The 25,556-nt window shown below is 54.7% G+C and overlaps 1 protein-coding gene and 1 long non-coding RNA gene across 2 annotated transcripts in view; both read right to left on the reverse strand.

The window, feature by feature from the left end:
- Window positions 1–25,556, reverse strand: part of STK10 (serine/threonine kinase 10) — an 88,349-nt gene that overhangs the window by 23,432 nt on the left and 39,361 nt on the right. Inside the window, exons 3-9 of the mRNA XM_039877812.1 lie at window positions 24,768–24,816; window positions 22,733–22,882; window positions 10,859–10,931; window positions 9,608–9,802; window positions 8,943–9,024; window positions 3,247–3,381; window positions 1,171–1,707 (exon numbers count right to left, since the gene is read on the reverse strand). Coding sequence (XP_039733746.1) covers window positions 1,171–1,707; window positions 3,247–3,381; window positions 8,943–9,024; window positions 9,608–9,802; window positions 10,859–10,931; window positions 22,733–22,882; window positions 24,768–24,816 — 1,221 coding nt within the window. The remainder of the gene's footprint in view (window positions 1–1,170; window positions 1,708–3,246; window positions 3,382–8,942; window positions 9,025–9,607; window positions 9,803–10,858; window positions 10,932–22,732; window positions 22,883–24,767; window positions 24,817–25,556) is intronic.
- On the reverse strand, window positions 11,620–22,726 carry LOC120614970 (uncharacterized). The gene is made up of 2 exons (XR_005656165.1): window positions 22,475–22,726; window positions 11,620–12,538 (listed from the first exon to the last, which is right to left on the reverse strand). It is a non-coding gene; the product is annotated as an uncharacterized LOC120614970 (long non-coding RNA).

The following is a 25,556-nucleotide window of genomic DNA, read 5'->3' on the forward strand; positions in this document are numbered from 1 at the left end:
CGGCCCTCACACTAGGACCGCTCCCGCCCGTGGGGCCACAGGTCCCTGAGGTTACAGCCCCCGCCCCTGACGCCGGGGGTGCTGACGTGGCCAGCAGATTCTTACCAAAACAGCGTGTTCCCTGACCAGCGAGGAATGTTCTCAACGCCCTTGAGAAGAGGCGGGGGGGGGTTCCCTGCTCTGGGTGGGTCGGCCTTTATTTATTTTTTTAATTACTTTTTTTTTCACTTTTAGAGAGGGAACAGGACACCTGTCCTAGGGAAGGTGATGGGCTGGTGGGCCCCGATGCTAATCCCAGGAGAGCGCTGTCCTGCCCGCCCCGGTGGCCGGCAGCGTGTGCTCGCTTCCTGCTCCCACAGCCGCGTGTCCAGCGGCTGCTTCTCTCTCACTCGCTCTCAGTTGGCCAATGTTTTTGAGTCTCTACTGTGTGTTCTTCACTGAGTAAACAATCGAAGAGAAAAAAAGGAAAAGATACAGTACCTCCCCCCAAATCGGCCTTGACTGGGGATGGGACCCTCAGTGTGGCCTAGTCAGGTGACCAGAGGTGAATTCAAGAACATCTGCAGACAGCAGTGCGGGCAGTGAACGGGGGCGGCCAGAGCCCCCACCGCAAAGGCGAAATGGCTCTCGGGGTTCAGAGCACAGAGTCGGGGGTCCGGCCAGCTCCTCGCTTCCCGCCTGAGCCTGTTTGCTCATCTGTACGGTGACGAAGGGCTGAAGGGGCCGCCTCGGTTTTCTGGTTTGGATCACTCTGCAGTGTCAGGCCCCCTCGCACCGTGGCTACTGTCACTCACAATGCCCCCCTCCTCCAGAAAGGCCACTGACTCTACCGGTCACCGGCTGGCCCCGCATGGCTGAGCTGGAAGCGAGACAACCTCCACTTCTAGAATTCTCTCCCCCAAATTTCACCAGCGCCTTTGGCCAAACCCAATTTAAACGGAAACCCAAGCTGAAATTTAAACCCAAACCAACAGTCTGACATGACGAAGTCCCAGACTGAACTCAGGTATTTTGCAGATTAAACTAGGAATCCAACTAAAAGCACTTTTTAAAAGGAACAACAATCCCCGTGAGCCGCCTGAACATGGAAGGCGGCCACGAACGCTCTCACAGCCCAAACCCGAGCAGCGCGCTCTGCGGCACCTTTGGGGGCGCTGACGGTGACGTTACCTTGATGGACAGAGAGCCCGTCTCTCTGTTCAGGGACAAGTCGGCCGAGAGGGAGCTGCCGTAGTCCATGCTCTCGGAGGTGGAGAGGCTGCCCGCGTCCGAGTTCCTCTTGGAAGGGCGTGGAGATGCCTGGACGGGGAGCTCCAGGCTGCCGTTGGCCAGCTTCTCGCTGCCCAAGGTCTCCAGGGCGCTGCTGATGGGCCGGCTCTGGCTCGCCTTTTGGGACCGGCTGGCTGCTGGACTGAGGCCTCCATCCAGGTGAGGGGCCTGCTTCTCCTCGGACACCTGAATCCTGGCATCCATCGACAGCGGTCGGGACTTCCGGAGCGGCACAGGCACTGCTAGGCCGTTCTCATTTCCAGGGGCCGCATCTGGGGGGCTGATGGTTGGGAGACACCTGTCCCCAGAGGGCTGGCTGGGCCCATTCGCCCTGTCCTGAGGCTGGCTGGGTGGCAATGGGGTGAGAGGCTTGTCGTCGTCGGCGCTGAGGCTCACCGGACTCACCTCGGAAGAGTCGGGAGTGTGGTTCTCCAGAGGCTAGAGGGAAAACACATGGTCAAGGCCATGCATGTCCAAGGCCAGAGTCAGAAGGTCAGACACTACAAAGTGCAGTGCGAGGGAAATAACCAGTGTCCAGTGAGCCACAGTCCTCACCACTCCATGTCGCCTACCCGACAGTGAAATGAGTTACCACTTGTTCTGAGGACCAGGAATCTCCTGAATCTTTGAATCTCGGCTGTTTAACACCTGTTATTCTTCACAGGAATGGAGGCGACTGCGGCCAGCCAGACAGCTCATGCCCCATCCAAAGGCGGCAGTGGCCACTCTGCTCCGGCCAATCGTGACAACATGGGAAAATGGGTCCCCTGTGGCCAGACCTTTCAATTTTTCAAACGAGCTACAATCTGGATTTTTACATGACATCTGATTTTTAGATGGCAACTAATTCAGGTTTTTTAAAAATTGCATAAAAGCCAAATCAAGCCTATCCAGGGGCTAGTCCAGCCTACCAGCCACTAACTTATTAAAGTTTCGTTTTTGTTTGTTACAGCTTTTGGGGGGTGAAAAGTACTGGAAATGGAACACCTACTTCTCTGGAGAAAATGTAAACGTCCAGCTTAACGAATACAGTGAGCGCTCGCACACACGGTCGCCTTCCAGGTCGGTCACCTTAAGGTCGGCAGTGGAGCTGGCCGGCCCAGAGGCCCCGCCCGTGCCCATCCTTCCCAGGGACGGGGACATAATCCGTGCCCTGATCCTTCCGTGCTATAGGCTGATTCGCCTGCTTTTAAGCATTCCCTGGGGTCCTGACGGCCACTGGTTTTCGACCTTGGATATGGAAACTTCCAGAAGCAACTCTAACCCGCCATCTATTCAACAATTCAGATATGCAGATCTGATCCTGCCGTCCCCACACCAGCGCCCCGGCCCCGCCTCCAGCCCCACAGCACCGCCTGGACGGCGGATGTCCCCTCGCGGACGAGGCCCTCCCCAGACGGCTAGACCAGCGATTCGAAAGCGGCAGCTCAGGGCAGGATCCAGCCTACAGACGTGTTCTACTTGGCTCAAACGTTTTTAAATTTTTTAAATTAGCTTTTACTTAAATTTGGATTCAGCTAAAGCTGCAAACAGGTTACAAACGTGCCAGGCTGTGGGTGTCCGGGGCACTCAGGGCAGCCGGGCAGGATCTGGGGGGGCCGGAGCCCCTCGGCTGGTTACCTCTGGTCATGTGCAGCCTTTATCTGAGTGTACCCCACAGCGTGCTAAAAGCGTGCTCACCTTGTGAGCCGCAACGGGGGAAGGGCTAGGAAGCAAAGTGTCAACTTTTAAGAACTGGAAGATCTCGTGTGATAATCAAGACCCCCAGTCTTTCCTGGTAACTAACAGGATCCCACCAATGGCCCCACTGCCTCACCCTGGCCCCCGTGCCAGTTCACCTGACTTGTGGCGTCACAGCCTGTGACCTTGAGGCTGGGGAGACACAGAAAGGACTCCTTGCGCCTCTCAGGCCCCCTCCCACAGCAGCCGAGGCCCGTGGGGGTCCCGTCCCTCCCCAGCACCCGCTCTGGGCCTTACCGAAGTGGCATCCACGGCTTCCTCCTCTTCCCCCTCATCCCGGCCATCTTCAATCTCCTCCATCACCTCGGCCTTGGCCTCAGCCACCAGCTCCCGCAGAGCCTTGTTACTGGTGATGCTGCTGACGAAGGGATGCTGAGAGAGACAGGACACCTGGGTTAGAACCGCTTAGGGCTGGGGGGAGGAGGGCATGCAAAGGCTGGGGGAACGTGAACTTGATAAGGGAGACCCAGAGGCAGCTCGGAAAGTCCTGTGTGTGACAGAAAGAGGGCGAAGGCCGCTCCGCCACCCACCAGCCGTGACACTGAGCATGTCACTTTCCCCTCTCTGAGCCGCAGGCACCTCGCCTCTGAAGAGCCAATGATGCCAAACCTGCAGGAGATTAGGAAATGAGATGATGCACACCACAGCGCTCAGCCCAAAGCTGGAGCTGAAGCGATGCTGGGGCAGTTTGTGTTATCTGCTTTCTTTTTTTAAAAGGTTTTAATACATAGTTTCAAAAATATATACCATACACACACACACACACACACTTCACTATTAAATAACACAGCAAATCATTAAACGCAGTGACTTTTCCCATCTTTTTCATGTATATACACCTGGTGTAACCGTCACTAGCCCAAGGCACAGAGCATTTCCGTCACCACGGAAAGGTCCCTGTACCCCCTTGCAGTCCACCCCACACCCCACAGTCGCCTGGCTCAGAGCCGGGCCTGCCTGCTCCTTAACTTTACACGAACAGAACCAGCCGGTGAGTTGCCTTTTGTGGCTGGCTGGCTGGCTTCGAACAGTGTGAGCTGAAACGATGGGGTTCGCCTACACTGCCGTGTGTATCAGCGAACTGCCCCTCTTTTATTCCTGTGCAGAATTCTGCTGCATGAACATGTCAGTTCGTTCATTCATTCATTCTGCTGCCAACGGACATGTGTGTCGTTTCCTGGTTTTGGCAACTGTGACTAAAGCTGCTGTCAACATGCCCAGATGTCTTTGGGTGGACATGTGTGTTTGCAAAAGTTTGAGGCAGCGCGGTATCTGTTCTACTCCAAGGTGTTTACAGAGCTGTCACGTCTCTTTCACAGACGCTGCAAAACACCAAAGCTTTAAGGCCTCCGGTGTTAGGTCGGCACAAACAGCTCCCTGGGGAAAGGCTGTCACTGGGCATCTTCTCCCAGCACCTGGCTGTGGACGGGGATGTGGCTGTCCTCAACTCACCACACTCACCCGGGGCGCTGAGGAGGAACGCGGGGGAGGGGACATTCAGTGGGAATTCGTTTATTTGAAATTTACAGGAAGGCTCTCGTGGAATTCACCGTTTTCACTGTCAGAAAATTTATCCGTGGGGGAAGCGTGTCAGGATTGCAAGGAATCATGCCAATGACCAGAGGAAATGAATTTTCTATAGGACCTTGAAAACACATTCACAACGGAAAGGTCCACTAAAAGCATTTTTATCTTCGTTTAAGGGGCCGGAGGGCGGGGGCAGGGGCGAAAAGAAAAAACAAACAGGTCATCTGTGGAAGGCCACAGGCAGCGCCCTATTCAACCGGGTCGACACCTGGACTTTGCACGCCCACCAGCAATAAACCTCACTCGCTTGTCATTTGGTTTTTCCAAACCAGTGTGACTTTTCTCCGGTGAGTCCAAAGTAGGAAAGAGTTGACGAATTCCATTCTTCCCATGCCCCCACTCACTCACTGATGCGCACCACAGCCACCACGGGGAGGCCAGCGACGTACCAGGTGCTGCGAGGCTGGCAAGGTCGCTGGCCCTTGGGGCCCAGCAGCCGAGTGGGAGACAACGGTCCGTAACCAAATGACAAGATCGTTTCAGATCCGGTAACAGGCTAGCATGAGGCCGGATCAACCTGGCCTGGGCGGGCGAGGCTACTTAGGGCTGTGGTCAGAGGGGTCTCCGGGAAGAGGGGACATCTGAGCTGAGACCTGAGGGAGGGGAAGGGGCCGACCAGGGAAAGATGTGGGCACAGAGAATGCCAGGCAGAGGGAGCAAGTGCAAAGGTCCTGAGACAGACTGGGCTTGGTGTGTTGGAGGCACCGGGCCGGAGCAGCAGAAACTGCGGGCGAGCAGCGTGGGGGAGCCACAGGGGAAGATGTGGGGTGCACACGAGGCCCCTGGTGAGAAGCTGAGACTTGATTCTCGGAAGCCACTGCCGGGCTGCAGCGCAGCAGTGACGTTGACGACCGTTTAAAGGTGTCGGTCTGCCTGCAGCATGGTTCCGGGGGGTCTTGAGTGGGACTATGAACGCGAGTCACTCGTCGTGGGGGGCAGCGGGTACAGCAGTACGGCCGGACTCAGGGCCGGGCTGCCTGGGCCTAAATCCTGCTCCCAACACCAGCACCTCAGTCTGTGCCTCGGTCTGCTCATCCGCAGACTGGGAGTAACAGTATGGTCGTTCTAAGCATTATAGTAAGTGCTCAAAATCTGACAGCTATCACCTACGGCACGATCATCATCGATACCTTCTCGTCATCACCTCCACCATCACGACCATCACCACCATCACCACCAGCAGCAGCAGCGGCGGCGGCGGCATCACAGAGATGCCTTTGAGGCACCAGTTTGCACCTGTGGCCACTCCTATCTCCTCCCACATCCCCACAGAGCACAGCGTTTTGGAACAGAGGGTGAGAACCAGACCCTAAAGGCTCCCGAGCTTGCACTGCACAACTTCACACGCGAGAACTTGAGCGAGCAGCCACAGATCGCTCCACGGCAGCGGCGGAACAGATGTGGCAGAAATAAATCATACAGGCCAGGCTTCTGGAAATACCAGGTTTTCATCGGAGCAACCACATGCTGACCAGATTAGTAGCCCTTCGGGATGGCCGGGAGCCGCGCCTTGAGGCTGAACCATCTGCTCTGCTGCCTCCCCCGACCAACCCAGGGTCCTCAGTAAATGGGGGCTGGGGGGTGGGGGGACATGGAGAAGAAAGCTTTTGATGGAGGGGCAGGTGAACAGAGCAGGTCCCCTGGACGCCTAGATGCTGGAATCCGGGGCAAGCAGGGCCAGCAGACGGGCAGGCCCTCCTGTGGCTTATTAGGTCTGGATCACTGTTTTGTCACCTGCTCCGGGACACAAAGCACAGACCGCCCCTCCCCGCATCAACTCCACTACTTCCAGGGATGTTTAGAACAGACATTTCCTCGACCCCCAAACTGCCAAGGCCCGTTAAGGAGACAAAGGACACTGGGGTGTGTGCCTACAAGGGGACAGGCTGGAACATCGGTCCCCAGAAAGAGCTTGGCCCCCCCGCAGGAGGCCCGGATCGGAGGGGAATCTGCCATCTGCTCCTTCAGGAAGAGGGATAGCTGCCCTGTGCCATCTCTGCGGGGAGCCCCGAGATGCCACACAGCTCGCCCACAGGCACCCGTCTTCCAGCCAGGACCTCGCAGCCATGCACAGACATCCCGTCCAAGGCCTTGAGCCAGTTTTCCTCCGTGTGCTGAGAAACCGTCGGCCAGGGGGGTCCCGCGTGCCAACGCTGGCCTTAGAAAATGCCTAATGGCGTTTCCGAGTCTTCGGGTGTCAGCGGCTTCCCTTCGATCTGCCCTCCCTTCTAACTTCTTTCATCTCTTCTTTCCTCCCTCCATTTGGAGGCAGCTAACCAGAGGGGTACGAGTACAGGCTTTGGGACCAGACGACTAGGATCGGAGTCCCAGCTGTCACTCACAAGCTGTGTGACCTCGTGCAGGCCACCCCACCTCTCTGCGCCTCAGTCTTAGCTTCTGTCGAATAGGGATGTGAATAGGACCCTGTCACAATGGCTAAATCACTTAACCTTCGTTACACATTTAGAGCAGCACCTGGCATGGACTGGCTTACATGGCCACGTAACAGTGTGTTATGGGGACACGTCAGCGAACGAAACAAACACTTCTGTCCTCAGACGGCTGACACGTTAGTCAGAAAGATCAACAGGAAACAAACGAGTAAGTGAAATCGCCCTGTGCTATGTGCCAGGGAAAAATTAAAAGTAGGATAGGGAGAGAGAATTAGGGATGTCAGGGGGCATCAAGTTTGCCGTTTAAATAGGGTGGCGGAGGGAGGACTCGCCGACAAGATGACACCTGCACAATGACTGAAGAAGACAGCCAACCACGAAGAGCCTTCCGGGCGGCATGGAGAGCCAGGACAAAGGCCCTGAGACAGGCTGACCCTCGTGCGAGGCCGGGACGGCTGGTGCAGAGGGCGACAGCCGTGACGTTACAAGTGGTGCCTATGGGATCTCATTCACTCACGCCATTCCGAGAAGGGTGCACTACCCACATCCTACAGGTGAGGAGTGTAAACTCGGGCCCGGAGAGAGAACTAAGGGTCCAGGCAGGCGAGCCTGACGTCAGAGCCTGGGTGACTGCTGTGCGAGACCGTCCCAGAGAATGTCTGCCCAATCAGCCCAGGAGCCACGGACCGAAGGGGGCTCGAGGCAGATGCAGGGAAAGCTGAGAGGCCAAGAGGAACCTCCTAGAAGCTGCCGGATACAAGGGCCGAGGTGGAGACATGACCAGCTCTGGAAGGGGCCCTGGGAAGCCAAGATCTGGACCTACCTCTGGCTCCCAAGCCAGGTGGCCTCAGGGAGCCTGTTCTAAGTCAGCGTCCCCACCTAAGGGGACAGTAATGGACCACCCTCCCCTGCTCAGGCACGGAAAGCAGTGGAAAAAGCTGACAGCGGCCTATGCTCTGAAAGATGCTTCGCTTATCTCAAAGGATCTCTCCTTTCTCCCCCTGAGGACGCAGCAGGACATTTTTTCCGACTACGGAACGGAAATTCCTGGTGCAGGCTAGGGCTGCGGGGCGGCCACTGGGGACGAGCACAGCTGTCTCCTCACAGCGGAATGTCCTGGAGGCCGGATGTATGGGGCCAGCAGGTGCCTGCTTACAGGAAACAATCGGCCCCAAGCACCCGGAGCGTCTGCATCAGCGAGTGACAGCAGGCTCACCCCACCCCCACCCTCCGGCTGCCCCACCAAACACGGCAACACCCAGAAAACGAGGCCTCTGGTCCCCCACGCCTCTGCTCTCAAATACACTGCAGAAATCCACAAGGAACAATCGTGGTCCCCTGGCAGACAGACCCCATTCTACATCCTGGTTTCTTTCTGTGTTTTAATAATTCGATTCGACGCGTCAAACACTCACTGAGCACAGTGCCTGACAGTTAAGCGAAGCATTTTACAGCATCTTCTCGGTTCATCCTCACCATGAGCCGATAAGGGGGACACCGCTACTATCCCCATTTCAGAGCAAGAACCGAGTCACAGAAAAGTTAAGCCACTCGCCCACGGTCTCACAGCCGGTAAGAGGCAGAGCTGGGATTTGAACCCAGGATTTTTCAAACCCCGGTCCACACATAACTGAGCTGCACTGTAGGCCCGAATGTCCACCTCGGGCGCCACGCCTGACACCCAGCAGGTGCTCGGGAAAAGTGGCTGAACGTAAAGAAAGACTGGGCCCGTGGAGTGGCCTCTCCTCCTGTCCTCCCACCGCATGTCAGAGGCTGTCACATGGGTGGAAGGACCAGAGTGGACGGGGCGTGTCGGCTGATGAACGAGTGGTTATGCACACTGTCCCCGGAGCCAGGTGAGAAACGCAAGGCTGACCCCAGCGGTCGCCCAAAGGAAGGGCAGGCCGAGGGGCAGGCCGCCGGCCCCGGGCGAGGGGCCGGGGACCCACTCACCTCCAGCAGCTGCGCGGCGCTGGGCCGGGTCTCTGGGTTCTTATCCAGGGCCGTCTTCAGGAAGTCTCGGAACTCCGCGGACCTGGGAGCACAGGTGGCACAGTAAGCTCGGGGCAGGGAGAGCCGAGAGAACGCTCCGTGTCACAGCCCACTCTCCCGGGAGCCCTGTGCCTCCCACACGCGCCCGTCAGACGAAGGGCGCCTTCGTGAGCTAAAGGAACAGGCGACGGGGCCTTCGACGTGACCTTCTCGTCGCGGACATCACTACACAAACGGGGACGTGGAAATCAGAGGGGCAGGGACCTGCCTAAGGCCACGGAGCAGAACGCAGCGAGGCTGGGGTTCGAGCCTGAGCCCCAGTTCCCAGCCCAGGCCTGTGCCATGTGGCTGCTGGGGCTGCTCTTCCCACGGTGGGCCCTGGTTTCCCTGGGTCGTGAGTCGGCTTTAATGGGGGTGCCTGTGCGCAGCTCGCCGAGGGGAGGAGGGGGCAAGAGGGCCCAGGGAGCTCAGAACGGCCTGGGGATCCCAGGCTCTGGCTACTCCCCCACTTCAGGACCTAGCAGTGGCAGGCGAGCCCCAGCACCTCCACTCCACCCCCGCCTGCCCCGCGTGCGGGCCACTGGTTGTCGGGCCACTGGTCGTCCAGCGACACCCTCGCTCCTTACCACTTGGACGGCGTGAGCAGCGTCGGGGGGTCCGACTTGGCGATCTTGAGCAGGACCCGCATGGGGTTGAGCTCATGGTGCGGGGGCTCGATCTGGGCCATCTCGATCAGAGTGATGCCCAGGGACCAGATGTCGGCTTTGTAGTCGTACGGCGTGTCCTTCATGGTCTCACACATCACCACCTCGGGGGCCATCCTGAACCAACCAAGGGACAACAGAGGGCTCAGAACCTGGCCTCTGCGGGCGCTTCTCAGAGCCCCAGCTCCAGGCCCAGCACAAGCCAGCGTCAGGGGGCTGGAGGCACTCCTGGGTCACGATTCACATGACTGTCCATCCCACTGTCTTCCACGTGATGAGTCTTCACACAGAAAGATGCCTTCCAAGCCGCTCCACGGCCTCGTCCTGCTGCAGCTCCCGATGGCTACCACAAGATGGCAGCAGCCATCCAGAACACAGAGTCCTGGGGAGGGCGGTGGGGGCAGAGGGGAAGGGGCCCAGAAAACACTGGGGCGGGAGAGGTGGCGGAGAGACTACAACGCAGGGAGAGAAGGGATGGAGAGAAAAGGAGAAAGAGGAATAAAGGGCAGAGAGAGAGAGAGAGAAAGAGAAAGAAAGGGTGAGTAATAAGCCAGCGAGGAGCCTAACTGCACAGTGGGGAGTAATGCGCATGAAAACCAGAAAGTAGTTAGGTGTGAAACCGAATGAGTGTTTTTAAACAGTAATAGTTTTGGAAAAGGGAGCACAATGAACTAGAGAAGTCCAGGGAGACTTCACGGGAGAGTAGGAAGTGAACTTGTATTATTCACCCTCGCAGTCCCAGCCCCAGCCCCAGCCCCAGCTTTGAATCTCTACCTGATGAACTAATCAAGAATTGAACCATTTTTAGGGGTTCCAGTTACAAAACGATTAATGGAGCATTTTCTATAGGCACCTATGTGCACCATCCCATTTAATTCTCACAATGACGCATTCAACGAGTGCTATTTTATTTATGTTATATTGTTACTATTATCATATTTACACTATTACATTATTCTATGTCCCTGATTTTACAGATCGAGGCACAGCGATGCTAAGCAACGTGGCCAAGGTCACAGCTCTAGTAAGTGGGAGGCTGGGCCCAGACCGGCAGGCTGATCGGGAGGCTTGGCCTCCTGTCCCCTCTCCCCTGGACCGGCCAGGGGTCGCCTTGGGGAGTTTGTGGTTTAACGTTTCGTCCACCATTCCACTTCCCGATGCTGCATGACTCACCAATAAGGCGTCCCTATGAAGGAATCTCGTTTCTGCAGAGTTTTCAAATTCTTGGCAGACACACCAAAGTCAGCTGCAAGACAAAAATCTCAGATAGAGTATTCCATGGACATTCCTCCACCCACAGCCCTGGGTGTGAATTCAGAGAGACACATTCCAAACCAACTAACAGATGCCGTCTTCTATCTTGCAATTTGGCGATCCTTACAATCATACATACTGCTGTCAGGATGTACCGAGACATGCATTTTCCTACTTGCTAATGAGAGGATAAACTGAAGAGCATTTTAGCAAAGCAGTTTGGCAAGAAATTGCAAGAACCTTTAAAATATCCATACTCTTCAAACCGAGTAATGCCAAACCTAGGAATCTACCCTAATGAAATAACCTTAAATATAAACATAACTTATGTGTAACGATGTTCATCAAAGTGCCACAGTAGTAGTAACAAATTAAAAACAACCATAATCGCTTAGCTTTCACAGGGAGCAATTTTAATTAGCAATAATCGTACCTCAGGCAGACCTCTTGGCTGGACACTGCCACTGATCGAAGCTTAGGGGGTGATTTTAAACGTTTTTATATATGATATATATAATATACCCCACCTTTTCCAAAAGGATTTAAGACGGTGTGTCAAACACATACACAGAGTAAGATAAACCGAGAAATGAGGAGAGGTAAGAAAGATAAAGGGTGGACAACCGAAGAGCTTAAGTATGATATACCCCGCATGACAGAAAGTTTTTTAGTCATTAAAATTAGTTTTGAAGTATTTTTATTCAATATCTTAATACTGAATTATACATATTAACACATATCAATAGGAAACATTTAATGTTTCATAGTAACATTTAATATGTACTGAAATACTTTTCTACTTGATATTAAAATATTTTATGTATGTGCTTATAAAGTTAAGTGGCAGAAGGAGGAGAGGCACAATATATTGTATGATCAAAATTACGCCCTCTCCCCCTCGAAACAGGGCAAAAATACACAAAGAACTGACTTGCAGGAAACAACCGAACTGTTGAAATGGCTCTCTGTGGGAGGTGAGGCTAGACGAGCTTTCTTCTAAATTCTGTTAACTTGCTATGACAAACATGTCTGACTTTCGGGACTAACAAAAATTAAATCCATCTCTCTTTATGCCCGCAGCTCACACGGCCAGTCCGCCTCCACACAGCCAGCAAGAGGGGTTTCCTCCAGCGCTCCCGGCTTCCGGCACAGAGATTCATCTTGATTTAAAAATAAACTCGGGAGGAAGCGACACCTTGCGAGAACCGGCCCTGTTCAGTCTGAAGCCGCGAGGAAGCAAAGGTGTTGTAACTGCCGGACACTCCAGGAGCCTCTGCGCCCCATGGGTCTTGAAATGAGCTGGCCCCAAAACAGTGAGGTGACACTTGCTGTATTCAGTCGAATTCAAACCAGGAAGGAGCGTCATGCTGAGAGTGTGGGCCGGAATTTGAGAAAACTGTCTTCCAGTCTTGGCTCCAGTACGTCACTGGCTCATTCATCCCAGTGCCCTCGGGAGCCAGACATTAGCCAGGGGCAGGGAATACGGACGGTGGGGGCCAAAGCAAACTCAGTCGGTCCTTGCCCCCAGGCAGCTAGCTCCAAGTTCAGTGGCGGAAGCAGACAGCAACCAGATAAACACCAACACGTATCTATTCATAACTGCAAAGTGATAGAAAGATGGGGCTGCAGGGCCAGGAGACTCTACAGTCGGGGGGTGACCTCCAGATGGGGGGGGAACGGGGGAATGGCCTGGAGGAAGGACTGCTTAGTGCCTCGGGACTACCCATTCATTCAACAGATATTAACTGAACACCTATTTTGTGCCAAGCACATTAATGAACCCAAATCCTCACCCTCGTGTGGCTTGTGCTAGTGATGGGAACAGGCCCTCAACCACCACCACGTGGCAGAGAGCAAAGGGCTGGAGAGGGCTCGGGGAGGGGCGGCTACTGCAGACAGGAGGTCAAGATCTGGCGGAAGATAATTCCAGGCTGAGGAAACATGCTGGCTGGAGGACCCTGCGGGGTGGGCAGGGCAGCGTGACCAGAGGAAGGGGGTGGGGTGGAAGCAGATAAAGCAGGAGAGAGGCAGGGGCCAGGGCAGCTGCCAAGCCTGACCCTCAGCTACGTCTGTAACAAGGTGGGGTGATGCTACTTTGTAGCACTGTCGTGAGATTAAGTGGCACATGGAAGCACTCAGCTCTAAGCCCGGCTCCTGGTAAACGCTCCACAGCACATGAGCTTGAGGTTTGGGGCTGCGACGAGGCTGAGGCTGTCCTGAGACCCCTCCTGGACATGGTCAGAAAAGCTGGTCTTTGAGCCCCAGATGCTAACTAGACAGCAGTCGCTCAGTCAGATGATGACGGTCCTCACAGGGATGGTCTTGCCAGGAGAGGGAGGGCTCTGTCACCTCCCGGGGTGGGAGCGGCAGGCGTGGCAGCTGCTGCAGGGTGAGGTACAAACCCCGGTGAGACGTTAGCTCTGCTGCTCACAGCCCTGGTGGCCTAGGCTAGTCACCACCCCTCTGGGCTCCTGGGTAAGAATGGGGGCTGGGCTCACTTTCTGCGTGCTGGGTCCTGAGGAGGGGGAGGGACCTCCCCAGCAAACACCCACAAGGCTGGCACTGCCTGTCAGGCCTAGCATGAAGCTCTTAGGAGGGAGCAACCACTCTCCAACCACGCCTGGCTGGTCCCCTCCTGGAGAGAGAGAGGAAAAGCAGAAACCACCAACTTTCACAACGACACCCCGGGCCCTCCCTGAGGCAAGTGCTGGCCAGCTTCCTGGGTAGCTGCTACTTCCCCTTCTGCTCCAGAAAATGGGGCTCTGCCAGGAGGGGGAGGTGGCCCCCGCCGCTTGCCCCTGACTGGAGTTTATGAGCGGTGTCCATCTTGGGGACAGCTGCCCTCGGACAATTCAAGGGGGGTTTCTACCAGGAAGTCTCTCCTGCTGAACAAGCCGCCCCCTCTCCATCTGCCATCTGAAAACAAGTCAGAGACAAGGACAGCGGGCAGGGAGGGACTCTTCCTCCTCAGACCATCGTGTCCACAAGGAAGGGGCCATTTGTGAGGTGTCTGCAGCTGCACCCCCGGCTCCATGTCTGGCACACGACGCCCTCAACAGGGGTGATCAGATGAACCAGTGAATGAACGGATAGACTTTGCTAGAATGCCTTTACTCTTGTATTTTTAGGAAAAAAATGACAGAGTTGGGTTTTAAGAAATATAACTGACAATAATTCGATTTCTAAAACTAGATCCCCAAAACTAGATTTATAATATATATGGAAGCTTACAAAAGTGTTATTCAAAAGAGTGAAAACCTGAACACAGACTAAGTTGCTGCCAGAGCCCAGCTGGAGAATGTAAGGTAAATGATGGCTCACCCCGACCCCGAGGTCACATGCAACCCTGAAAAAGAATGGGGTCGCGATCATATGTGCTAATTTGGGAGTCTGTCCATGACACGTTGTCCCAAACAAGGTGCTGACCGACCGAAGGATATCGTAGAAGGGACAGTGTGATTCCAGGAGCATCTTAAAGGAACCACACCTGTGTAAGGGGTGTGCACACGCCACGGACACGGAAGAGTGTCTGGAGGGCTGCACGTCAAATTTCACAGTGACTCACTCCCCGGAAGTGGGATTTTGGTGGGAGCACTGCACTGAGGGGGCCTTACATTTTTTATTTTACGTACTTCTATTCTTTACGATATTTTTGATGAAGAGTAGGCATCACTTTTACAGCTGAAATAGCTGATGTGCATATGGCAACCTTTGGGGGTGTCATGGGGTTTTGCTTTTGTTTTTTCTTAAGTAAAACCCAGTGGGGGCCAGGATGTAGTGAAGGGACTTCACGCTCCACGGGGTGGGGTGGAGGGGTAAACTGGTACAACCAGCATGAAGGGCAGAGCAGCCCCAGCTACTAACGAAACCTGAAACACTGCACAAACCCAACAATTCTACTTCTGAGAACTCCTGAAGGCGTGCTTAGAGACTCAGACCCATGAACAGACACCCTCATCACTGCATTTGTTAGAGACTGATGTGGGAAGCCGCATGAGACACCTAAATATCCAACTTTAGGGGTTTGTCGGGTAAATTATGGTTTGTGCATGTGACGGAATGCAAGAAAAAAACCATTAAATCGTCGTGTTGACGAGGAATATTACTGAGAACTTAGCAGGTGTACAGCGCCGTGCAGAGGGACTCACGCATCTCGGTTACATCTGCCTCTGCGTATCATTTTGCGTGTCATCTGCATATGGATTCCCTTGCATCTTTCTTCTCTCTATGATCCTGTGGGACAGGGAAAATTATTATCCCTTTTTTACAGATGAAGACACTAAAGTTTAGAGAGACTGAGTAACTTGTAGATGTTCACTCAGCTCTAAGGACAGATGTGACACGAAGTCTAAGCTCTTCTCTATCACTTGGTCACCTTCTGTGCACAGGACTGGGAGGAAGCGTACAGGGGTCCCTGCTGGCGAGATTAGGACTTTAATTTCCTTCTTTGTGGGTCCACTCATTCCAAATTTTCTACAGAACCGTATCTGCCTCTACACTCATTTATATATATATACACACTTCCTGATTACCAAGGCAATGACGCTTATCAAAAGTTCAAATCTTTACAGATTAAAGTCTCCAGAATCCTGGCAGAGATATACTTAAGAGTTTGCCACCTAGAGCTCATCTGTATTTATTTATATCAATTAAAATTATTTATGTAAAGTAAAATGCTATAACATTAACGCGTTTGGTACTTTTAAAATGTGAAATCAGGTTAAACATACTATTTTTCAACTTTTCTTTTCCTCTTCACAGTAGGTACGTACACTCGTCCCCTGGACGATGTGGGTTTGGGGGCGCCGTCAAAAACCCACATGTAACTTTTTGACTTTACAGTCAGCCCTTTGCATCCACGGATTCAACCAACCCTCGCTGAAAACAGCAGCCGTGAACACTGTTTAATCTGGAGATACCTGTTCCCAGTCGGCAGGCGGTTGAATCCACGGATGTGAGACCTGCGGATATGAAGGGCCAACTGTATTTCCTGAAAACACTCCACGTCTAAGTGGCCCTGCCCAGTTCTAAGCCATATGGATCAAGGATCAACTGAACCTCTTCGTGAGGGATTACACGTTTGCTACAAGGTAATTTTCAACCTGAAAAAGATTCCATCGTACGATAGAAAGATTCCATCGTACGATAGTGCCATAACTTATTTAATCCCTACTGGGGTACACTTGAGTCATTTCTGATTTCATGCTGTAAACATTGTTGCTGTGAGTATCATTGTAGGTATCTTTCTACACGTGTATTTATATCAATGATTACATACACAGTGTGAAATGCATTATATATTACACATACACACAAGCAGTGAACTTAGACTATAGGAAGATACGTGAGACTCTCTCATCTGTCGACTTAACTGTAAGCAACCAAAAGAATCCAAGATAAGAGGAGTCTTTCCCAGACAATTCCAGGCCAATTAAAGCCAAAACACTGTCCCACTGTAGGTCTGCACCCCTCCCCCCCCCAGCAGACCCTCCACCCCATGCCCGGCGAGTACGTAGCCCAGTGAGCCGGGCTCCCCTCCAACCCTAGGTGTGAAACCTTCAGGGTGGTGCTCAACCAAGGCTGGTGCCACGTGCCCCAGGAAGTGTTTGAGAATGAATGGGGTGGTCCGGTTGTCACAAGGAACGAGAGTATTCCTAACAATTAGTCGGGAGACAGGCAGGGATGCTAGACCTCCTACACGACACGAACGGTCCTATCCAAACTGCCAGCAGCGACCCTGTGGACAAACACGAGCCAGGGCCCCCATGGTACAGACGGGGAAGTGGAGCCTCGAGAGGGTTCGGGACCTGCTACATCTGGGGTGGGGACAGCAGGACGCAAGGCTCAGACACCCCAGCCTGGAATCCCAGGGGCCTCCTTTCTTCCAGTTACAGCAGCCGGCAGCACGTCCCGGCTCATTCCGAGGCGGGCTTCCCCAGAGCAGCCGAGTGACTTCTCTTAATTATCGGGCCCATCTGCCTTCCCAAGAGTGCCATGGCGACGGAGCCAGGCCTATCAGAGAAGCCCCGCCTTACTGGGACCTGAGAAGACCCTACTGTGACCTGAGACAAGGTGCCTCATCGTTTCCTCATCTATATCGTGCAGCCAAACGTAAGACCGGAAGAGCAACTCTATTTTTCTGTTCCTTTTTTATTCCTTTTTGTTGTTTTTTGTTTTTAAGACAACTAGATATACACGACCACTAACGAAGCCTTTGTTTTCCCGTTCATTCCCGTTTTCAGCCTCCTACCCCCACTGCCTTCATTGACACCCACATCACCCTGTGTCTTTCTGGTATCTTCTCCCTCAACCCCAATCGCAAATTCAGCCCTTTTTTCTTGCTTCTCACCCCTCGATGCTTCCGCCTCACTCACTCCCCTTCGTCTGGGTCTCTGTTATTCCAACACGCTGTACTAGTCTGTGGTGGACAACAGTTTGCCTTCCTGGCCGGTCCAAACCCTCTCCTTCTGGAAAACCATTGCGTCCATCCCACCACTATGCCACCCTCATTCTCAGAGACTGGCCATGAGCCGCGCCTATCAGAGAAGCCCCTCCTTACTGGGCCTCATTGATTGGTCCAGGGATCTGCACCTGAGCTGAGCTGGGCCGATCAGAGCCCTCCACTGAAATTATTGACTCTGAGATCGAAAACGGTGAGGTTCAGTTCATCCTCAAGGAGAAAAAGTAAAACTTGACCTTGCCAGAAGCTCCGCGGAGGGGGCTGGTCTGACAGCCTGACCAACACGCACAAAGAGGCACACACTAGACAGTCTAGGCAGCATTTGTGTTCCAGGGACCAACTCACCTCGATGCCCAACTAGCTGTATCTCTTCCCCAACTCGGTTCCATACACCATACACACGCATTCTCCTGTCTACCTTTCTCACAGGAGATGGTTTTTACCATGTGCCACCAAAAGAGTCTCAAAGAGGGTAGTGGTTAAGCAGGTGAGCTCTGGAGGCAGCTGTGCTGGTCGGAATCCCACTGTTCTTACTAGCTGTGTACCTTGGTCACATTAACCTCTGGCTGCCAAATCCCTCCTCTGTAAAATGTTATCAGTGGTCTCTGAGGATTAAACGAGTTACTACATATCAAACACTGGCTTAGCACATGGTAGCCATAGTGAAAGAACCAGGACCTCAGCCTGCAGAAATTCTGGGTTGGGGTCAAGGTCGGGGAGAGAGGTGGGTGACTGGTTCCTGCCAGGCCCGCCTGCCAGGCCTGCTGTACAACAGGGGGCCTCTGGGAATTAGGGGTCCTGCAGTAAGCATAAACCGATAAAGTAATGGCAGTGCTGGAAGCTACCGTTTACTGAGCACCTACTATGTGCCAGCCTATGTGCTGGCGCTTTGACTTGGAGACCAGTTCAGACTTCTGCGTAGAACTTGAAAGGCCCCAAAAGTTGTGAAATTTGCCTCCTATCTTCAGAGAGGCCGCTGTGGGGAGAGGGGCGCACAGGCTCTTTGGAGAACAGGGAATGTTCCTTCTAGCAGTAGCTGCTCTGAGACGTTCCTCAGCCCGGGAAAGGGCCCTGGCACTTCCTGGGCCTCTGTGACGTGCTGGGCACCTACGGCTGCTTTGCACGCATCACCTCGCTAAACCGTCTCACCAGCTCTGAGGCCAGAACTATCGCCCCACTCTGAGTTTGAGAGCCTGAGGCTCAGAAGGGCTCGCTGGCTTGCCCAAGGTCACCCACCACCAAATGGCAGATCCGGGACAAGAACACAGACTGGACCTCCAAGTCCACATCTCGCTTTATGTCCCAACTGTCTCAGGGCAGCAGACACTGTTCCTTTCTCTCTCTGCACAAGTGGATTCCCAGCGGCCACGGGGAACTGCTTCCGGAGCTGGAACCTGTGCTTTACTCAAAAACTCTCAAACGAATCGCAAAGGAAACTAGAAATTCTTGACAGAAGTAACCATTTACCACAAGGAAGAAGCAAAACGCCTCGTAGCAGAGAAGGACGTGACCCTGAGCCTCTCTGGGACAGCACTGTGCACACTTCACCCCCCTGGTCGCAGCAGCCCTGTAAGGCTGGTCTGTCGTTACACGCGTTGTACAGACGAGAGGACGGAGGTTCGGATGGGTAGGCGTGTTCCTCCAGCTCGGAAGTGGCAGAGCCGGGATCTGAACCACTTGTCTGTGTCTAGAGCCAGTGCTTCCTGCTCGGCTCACCCTGCTGCTCCTCGTTTACTCACACTCCATTGAGAAGCACGGACTTTGTCTCCAACGGGGTGGCGTCCTTGCTTGGGAGAAAGATCTGCCCGGCATTCTTAGGCCTCCCTGAGTCTCATAAGGACACGGGGAGGGGAGGCCTCCAGAGGCCCAAGACGGTCCCAGGAAGCCAGGAAAAGGCAGGCAGATGGCCAGCCGCCTCTTGGCCAGGCTGCAGATTCCGGCCGGGGAAGGAGAATTTTCTAAAACAGAACGACGGGCCTGGCAGGCGTCCACACCGCGGCTCCAGGGCCCCGTGGGAACTACGTGGAGACCTGCACATTCCACTGCCCCTGAACGGTTTTTCCTTCTTAAATGGCTTCCTGGTTTTCCCAACTGCACAGGTGGACGCACTGGGAACCTGAGGCACCCACGTGCTTTAGGTTCAGAAGGAAATCCTGGAGTCCGCCTGCACGTCACGCCCTCCAGCCCTAGGGGGCGCTGTGGGGAGACAGCGCGGGAAATGAGAACCCCACAGGACACCTCTCCGCCCAAGGCTGCAGGGACCCCATCCCTGTCCCCCGAACCCAGGGCTTCCTGCTCTGATCAGCCCCTCACCTGATCCTGACCTAGGTTTTCTGCTGCCTGCAAGTGATCAGTTCCTAAAGGCTGACCCGAAGGCTTCCCTTGGATTCCCGAGAGCACTGAGACTGTCTTCTGCGCCCCAACCCGGTACTCCCTGAGCCTCGAGGGCCCTCCCTGACCCAGCCCGGCCCTGGCCTCCCGCCCTCTACTCTTCACTGAGCCGGCCCAATGGCAGCCGCGGGGCCAGGAAGACCGAGTCCAAACCCCGCTGCTTCTCCCTCGGGGTCTGACCCGGGCATCGCATCTCACTGCGGACCTCGGGGTCCTCGCGGTGCTGGGTGTGGTCTCTACCCAGCAGCGACCCCTGGACTGTGGGTAAAACGAGAAGACGCCTAGAACGTGCCTGGTCTGCGGCCGGCACCGAGCGGGGCCTTCACAAGCCCAGTGAATGTGCGCTGTTCTCTCTATCTTTAGAATCGCTCCTCCCAAAATACCACTTCTCACCCCCAAGGCCCCGCCCACTAGGCTCCCTCTTCCGGGACTGCCCCGCACAGCCTGGCTTACCTGGCAAGTCCCTGTCCACCTTTCACAGCTCAGCTCAAACAATTACCTCACCTAAGCCTCTCCTACACCCCGAACCCCAGGCCCCAGTGGGGGAACAGAACGCCCCAGCCCTGACGCTCCCACGGGTCTCCCCACGGGCCTGGGAACTCCGCAAGGAAAGGAGGGAGTCTCGTTCTCTTCCCATCTCCAGACCCGGGGCAGGCCTCGGGGCACAGCAGACCCGTGATGAAACACCAGTAATTGTGGGGGCCTGTAGGGAGAGCTTCCTGCACACACACCTCCTCGTCGCCTACGGCATACACATCTGCTCGTGACTTTCTACCCGTGTATCTTCTTATAAGTGGCATGGCAACCTTCTGAGGGCAGTTTTATCATCACCCCACTTTACAGACCAGGAAATGAAAGGGCAGCAGGTTACGGGACGCATCCAAGCCCACAGCGCCAGAAGCCGACTTGGGGTGTGAACGCAGGTCCCTCTGACCCAGACCACCTGTGCTAAGCACGCCGGATAAGAGAACATGGAGATGCAGCGGAGCCCCTGGGTCCGACCCTGCCAGCATCTGGCGTTCTAGCCTCGGGACACGGAGCAGAGTGTGGCTTGCTCATGCCCCATGCAGGAGACCCCTTCGCGTGCTGCTTCAGGCAGAGCCACCCGACCTCTGGGCCACAGAGCACTCCTAACTTTGGGCAGTGAGGCTCGCCAGCAGTGGTTCTCAAAGCGTAGGCCCAAGACCAGCAAAGCCTCGGCTGGGAGCTTGTTTGAAATGCATGTTCTCAGGCCCCACCCCAGAAGTGCTGAGTTGGAAACCCTGGGGGCTGCGCCCAGCAATCTGGTGTTAGGGACCCCCGGGGGGCTGAGATGCACCAGATGAGAGACCCAGCCCTACTCTAAGCTGCCAGCTCCAGGCACGCGTGGAGGTGAGTGCAGTGATGGGGGCTGGCCCTGGGAAGTGAGCCAGTGACCCTGGGGTCAGCCCCGGCTCCAGCTCCGGCAGCTCTGTGACCCTCGGCAGGTCCCCGCCCCGAGTTCCAGATGTGGCCACTGCCCTCCGGCTGCAGAGGATGTTGCATTTCTGCTCCAACCCTCACGACCATCGCTGCACCTCTCAATCATGGGGACTCAACGGTGGTGCAGGCCCTTGCGGACATGATAAAGATGTTCCTTAACGAGACAAAGGCCACCACTAGAGGAACTCCCAATAGTGACACTTCTGTGTTGGAAGGACGGGGTTTGGGGGTGGGGTTGCAGATGAATAAACTATATAACTATCAGAGGATGTCAGTGGAAATGGAATTAAATGTAGTCAAACTGGTAAGAAAGCACCATCTCCCTAAATCCTCTATCTGCGCATCCTTTCCCTGGCAGAGATGCACGCCGAGGTGTCGGGTGACAAGCAGGGCCAATGGCTCCTGTGCATTTCTGGGTGAGACTGGAGGCACTTTCTCTCTTACACCTTCCTGTACTACGTGAATTTCATATAGTAAGCAATATTATTTTTCATCGAACAATAAAACTCGCTACTTAAAAACAGCTTTAGAGGCATATTATTTAGCAGTGCAGAAGGAAACATGAGGAGCGTTAAAAGAGATGTCCTCGGGATGGATGGGGAAAGGACATGGTGGCGGCACAGGACACGTGTGTGTTATGTTGGTTTTAAAAAACTGACTAAAAATACAGAGAGATTCTGGCACAGGGTACGACGCAGATGAACCTTGAGGATGTTAAGTGAACTAAGCCGGTTACAGAAAGACAAACAGTGCATGATTCCACTTACACGAGGTCCCTAGAGGAGTCAGATTCAGAGAGACAGAAAGCAGAAGGGCAGGTGCCATGGTGGGGTGGGGGTGGGGGGAGGAGGGGTTAGTGTTCAATGGGGACAGTTTCAGTTTGGGAAGATGAAAAAGTTCTGGAGACAGGTGGCAGAGATGGTGGCAAGACAATGTGAATCTTAAGGCCGCTGAACTGTACTGTGAAAAATGGTTAAAAGGGTAAATTTTATGTTATGTGTATTTTACCATAATTTTTTAAAAACCCAAAGGAAGAGGAGACAAAAAAATAAGTTTGGATGCGTGTGCCTGACGCACTATTTCCTGTCTGGGAATGGATCCGGCTCATCCTCTATCCGTCACTCAAATTCTCTGACTGGGGGCAAGAGCGAAGGGCCGGACCAGCACCTCCCCACCGCGCCCTGTGGGCCACTGTGTGCTCTGGGCTGTGGAGCATCCCTCACCCCTGCATGCCAGGTGCCACTGGTCACCCCTTGACTCTCATCATGACAACCAAAGATGCCCCCAGACACTGCCAAATGTCCCTGGGGACACAGTCACCGTCGAGTGAGAACTGATGGGAACTGTACACACGCTGTAGTCCTGGGCGGGCTGGGGAGGACTGCCAACGTCCCGGGCGCCAGTGAGGGGAGGCTCCCACACTCGCCCAAGGCTCCCTCTCTCACCCTCCGCGTTCCCACCCTCCCCCGCAGCATCCTCACCCAGCCTGATGTCTCCCTCCAGGGTCATCAGCACATTGCCGGCCTTCAGGTCCCGGTGGATGATTCTCTTGCCGTGCAGGAAGCTGAGAGCTTCCAGCATCTGGCGGCAAACCACCTGAATCTGGGGCTCGGTGAGACCTCTGTCCAGCTCTGGAAACACAGAGAACCGTTGTCAGCTCAGCAAGTGCTCGCTGCAGGCAGCTCAGTGTGGAGCCCACACCAGGTCCAAGGCCCGCAGAAGCCACCAGCACTAACGGGCACTTAGCGTCAACCAAGTTCACGTCTAAGCACCTCGGTAACCCTACGGAGCAGGCACAATTAGTACCCCATCTTACAGGTGGGGAGACCGAGGCTCAGAGAGGCCGGGTCACTTGCTCAAGGTCACACATGTAGGAAGTCACAGATCTGAGATTAGGACCAGCCAGTCTTCCCTCGGAGTTCAGGTTCATAAACAAATCCCTTCCGAGAGGCAGAGATCATTTGTGAGCAAGGCCGAGTGATGCCTACTCCGTGTCAGGCTGCGTTCAGTGCAGGGACGCAGAGAGGGACACGGAAACGGGGAGTAGTGCTGGGCACAGAGGGGGTACGAGTGTGTGGAAGGGCAAGATGGGCGGAAACTCCTTCCGCCCACGGAACTGAAAGCCTCCCCAGAGGAGAGGACGTTCGAGCTGTGTCTTGAAGGAAGAAGAGGTGTCTGAGAGGAGAAAAGGTGGCGGCCATTCCAGGTCACGGAAGCAGCAGGAGAAGCGGCCTGGAGCCTGATGTGAGCAGCTGGGGAAGGAATGTGCCCCGGCTGGCAGTGGTACCGGAGATGTGCAAGGTGAAAAGTTCCTGTGACCACGTTTTTAAAACTCCCAGATCAAGCTGTGCCTGAAGCCAGACACTCTTGAATTTTTCAGTTATTTGTGCAAATAAATTCCCCCTCCCACCTCCCCTACCTTTTTTTTTTCCCTCACCTAGTTTGAATCCTCTTTGACTCCTTATAACCCAGACAGTCTCAACTCATACAAGAGCACCATCTTTCTTCCTTAGATTCCACAATGAAAATCTTCAAAGGCACACCCAAGGGCTATGTCACAAATACCCGGATCCGGCTTCCCTGCTGTCGTGTACCCACCTGGGAACCGTGGGAGTGGCAAGGGCCTCTGCGAGGAAGGCCAGCATTACCATAGCTCGAGATGGGAGAGGGCTGCTAAAATCCGAGACATTCCTGAGATAAACTCGGGGGGAAATGCCTCCTTCACAGTAAAAAGAGTGGCCAGATGGTGCTACGTTATACTGAGTCCCAGACAAGTCACTCAACCTTCTGGGGCCCCAAACCCTCGGCCGTTCCCCATGCTCTGCCCACCAGGCTGGCAAGAGCAGGGGCTGATGCAGGCGGGGGTGGGGGGAGGCAGCGGTTAGGAGCCGCGTCACCCAGACTGGGTTCACGTCCCAGCTCTGCTGTGTGACTCTGTGGCAGTTCCCTTCACTTCTCTGCGTGTCAGCTGGTCAAGAATAAGCCAGATACCGCTTCTGATTTCACACACGAGGATCAGATATGTGAAAGCAGCTACCACAATCTCTGGCATACGGTGACTATTTACCGAATGGTGGTGGTTACGAATATACTTTTTAGTTACTGCTCAAGCTTGCCTGGGACATCAAAATCTGACATCACCATTAAGCTCTTACAAAATGGGTTGGAATCCTCACTTTTCAAAGAACTTTCCTCGGGCACTTCTCCTCTTCACCTCCTAAGAGTGCCGTGGGGTCAAGCAAAAGAGGCATCACATCTGTCTTATGGCCAAGGAAGCGCGAAGGGGCAAGTGACCAGCTCAAGGACACATGGCTTTTTGAAGAGAAAGTGTTGGTCTTCCAACGAGTGTTCTACATTCTCTCCAAGAACCCAACCTCAACCCCTGATTCTGAAAGGGGACACATCGGGGAGGTGCTCAAACAGGTCAGGTGAATTACTGGGGCGGGGGAGTGAAGGACGCCCACCCTAGACAAGAGCCCACCCTGGCACCACGGCACTGGGTCAAGGAAGACTCACCCAGCATGATGGCGTCCACAGCTCCCCCAGGACAGAACTCGATCATGATCTGCAGAAAACACAAGGCAAAAGTGACAAAGAGCAGGGATGCACACAGCGTGAGGTGAGGGGACCCCTAGGGCCCCCGCCCGGCCCCGGCGGGACTGGCCAGCCGGTCCCAAGCCCGTGCTCGCCAGCCTCTCCTCCTGGTGCCCCGTGGCCTGTCCAGTCTGCGCCACCCCTCTAATCTGGCTCCAACCCTCACAGGAGGCTCCAGCACCCAGAGGAACTGCTGGGGCACTTCAAAGGAAAACCGGGTTGCCATGGAAACCTGCAGGTTCAGTGAACGGCCTTTTCAGCGAAGCCCACACCCTCCCTTTCCCTGCCGGCCTGTCCTGCTCACTTGTCCCCACCTGCCAGCGGCCCCACTCCCTGCGCTCCACGGCCAGGTGTCTAAGAGGACGCCTTCCGCCCACACGCAAACCAGCCGTACCCTCCTGGAATGCCAACACCAGACCCTTGCCTCTCTCCATCAGTCAGAGAGCCCAGGGCCCGGGCTGCCTCGGCACACCAGGACCCTGAGGCCTTAAAGACCAGTCAGGTGGAGAAACCGAGGCCCAGGAAGGTGACGTGACCAACCGAGGATGCACAGACTGTTTGGTGGCAGGGCCCAGACTGTAAAGCGGGTTTTCTAACCTCCAGGTTATTTGGGCATGCATTCATTCGTTCATTCAACATGCACCTACCGCTCACCCGCTGGCGGCAGGCCCTGGGAGAACGACCCCCTGAGGCCACCCAGGGGCCCCTGGC

The sequence above is a fragment of the Pteropus medius genome, unplaced genomic scaffold, assembly GCF_902729225.1.
Source record: "Pteropus medius unplaced genomic scaffold, Ma_sr-lr_union100, whole genome shotgun sequence".
In the NCBI taxonomy this organism is placed as follows: domain Eukaryota; kingdom Metazoa; phylum Chordata; class Mammalia; order Chiroptera; family Pteropodidae; genus Pteropus; species Pteropus medius.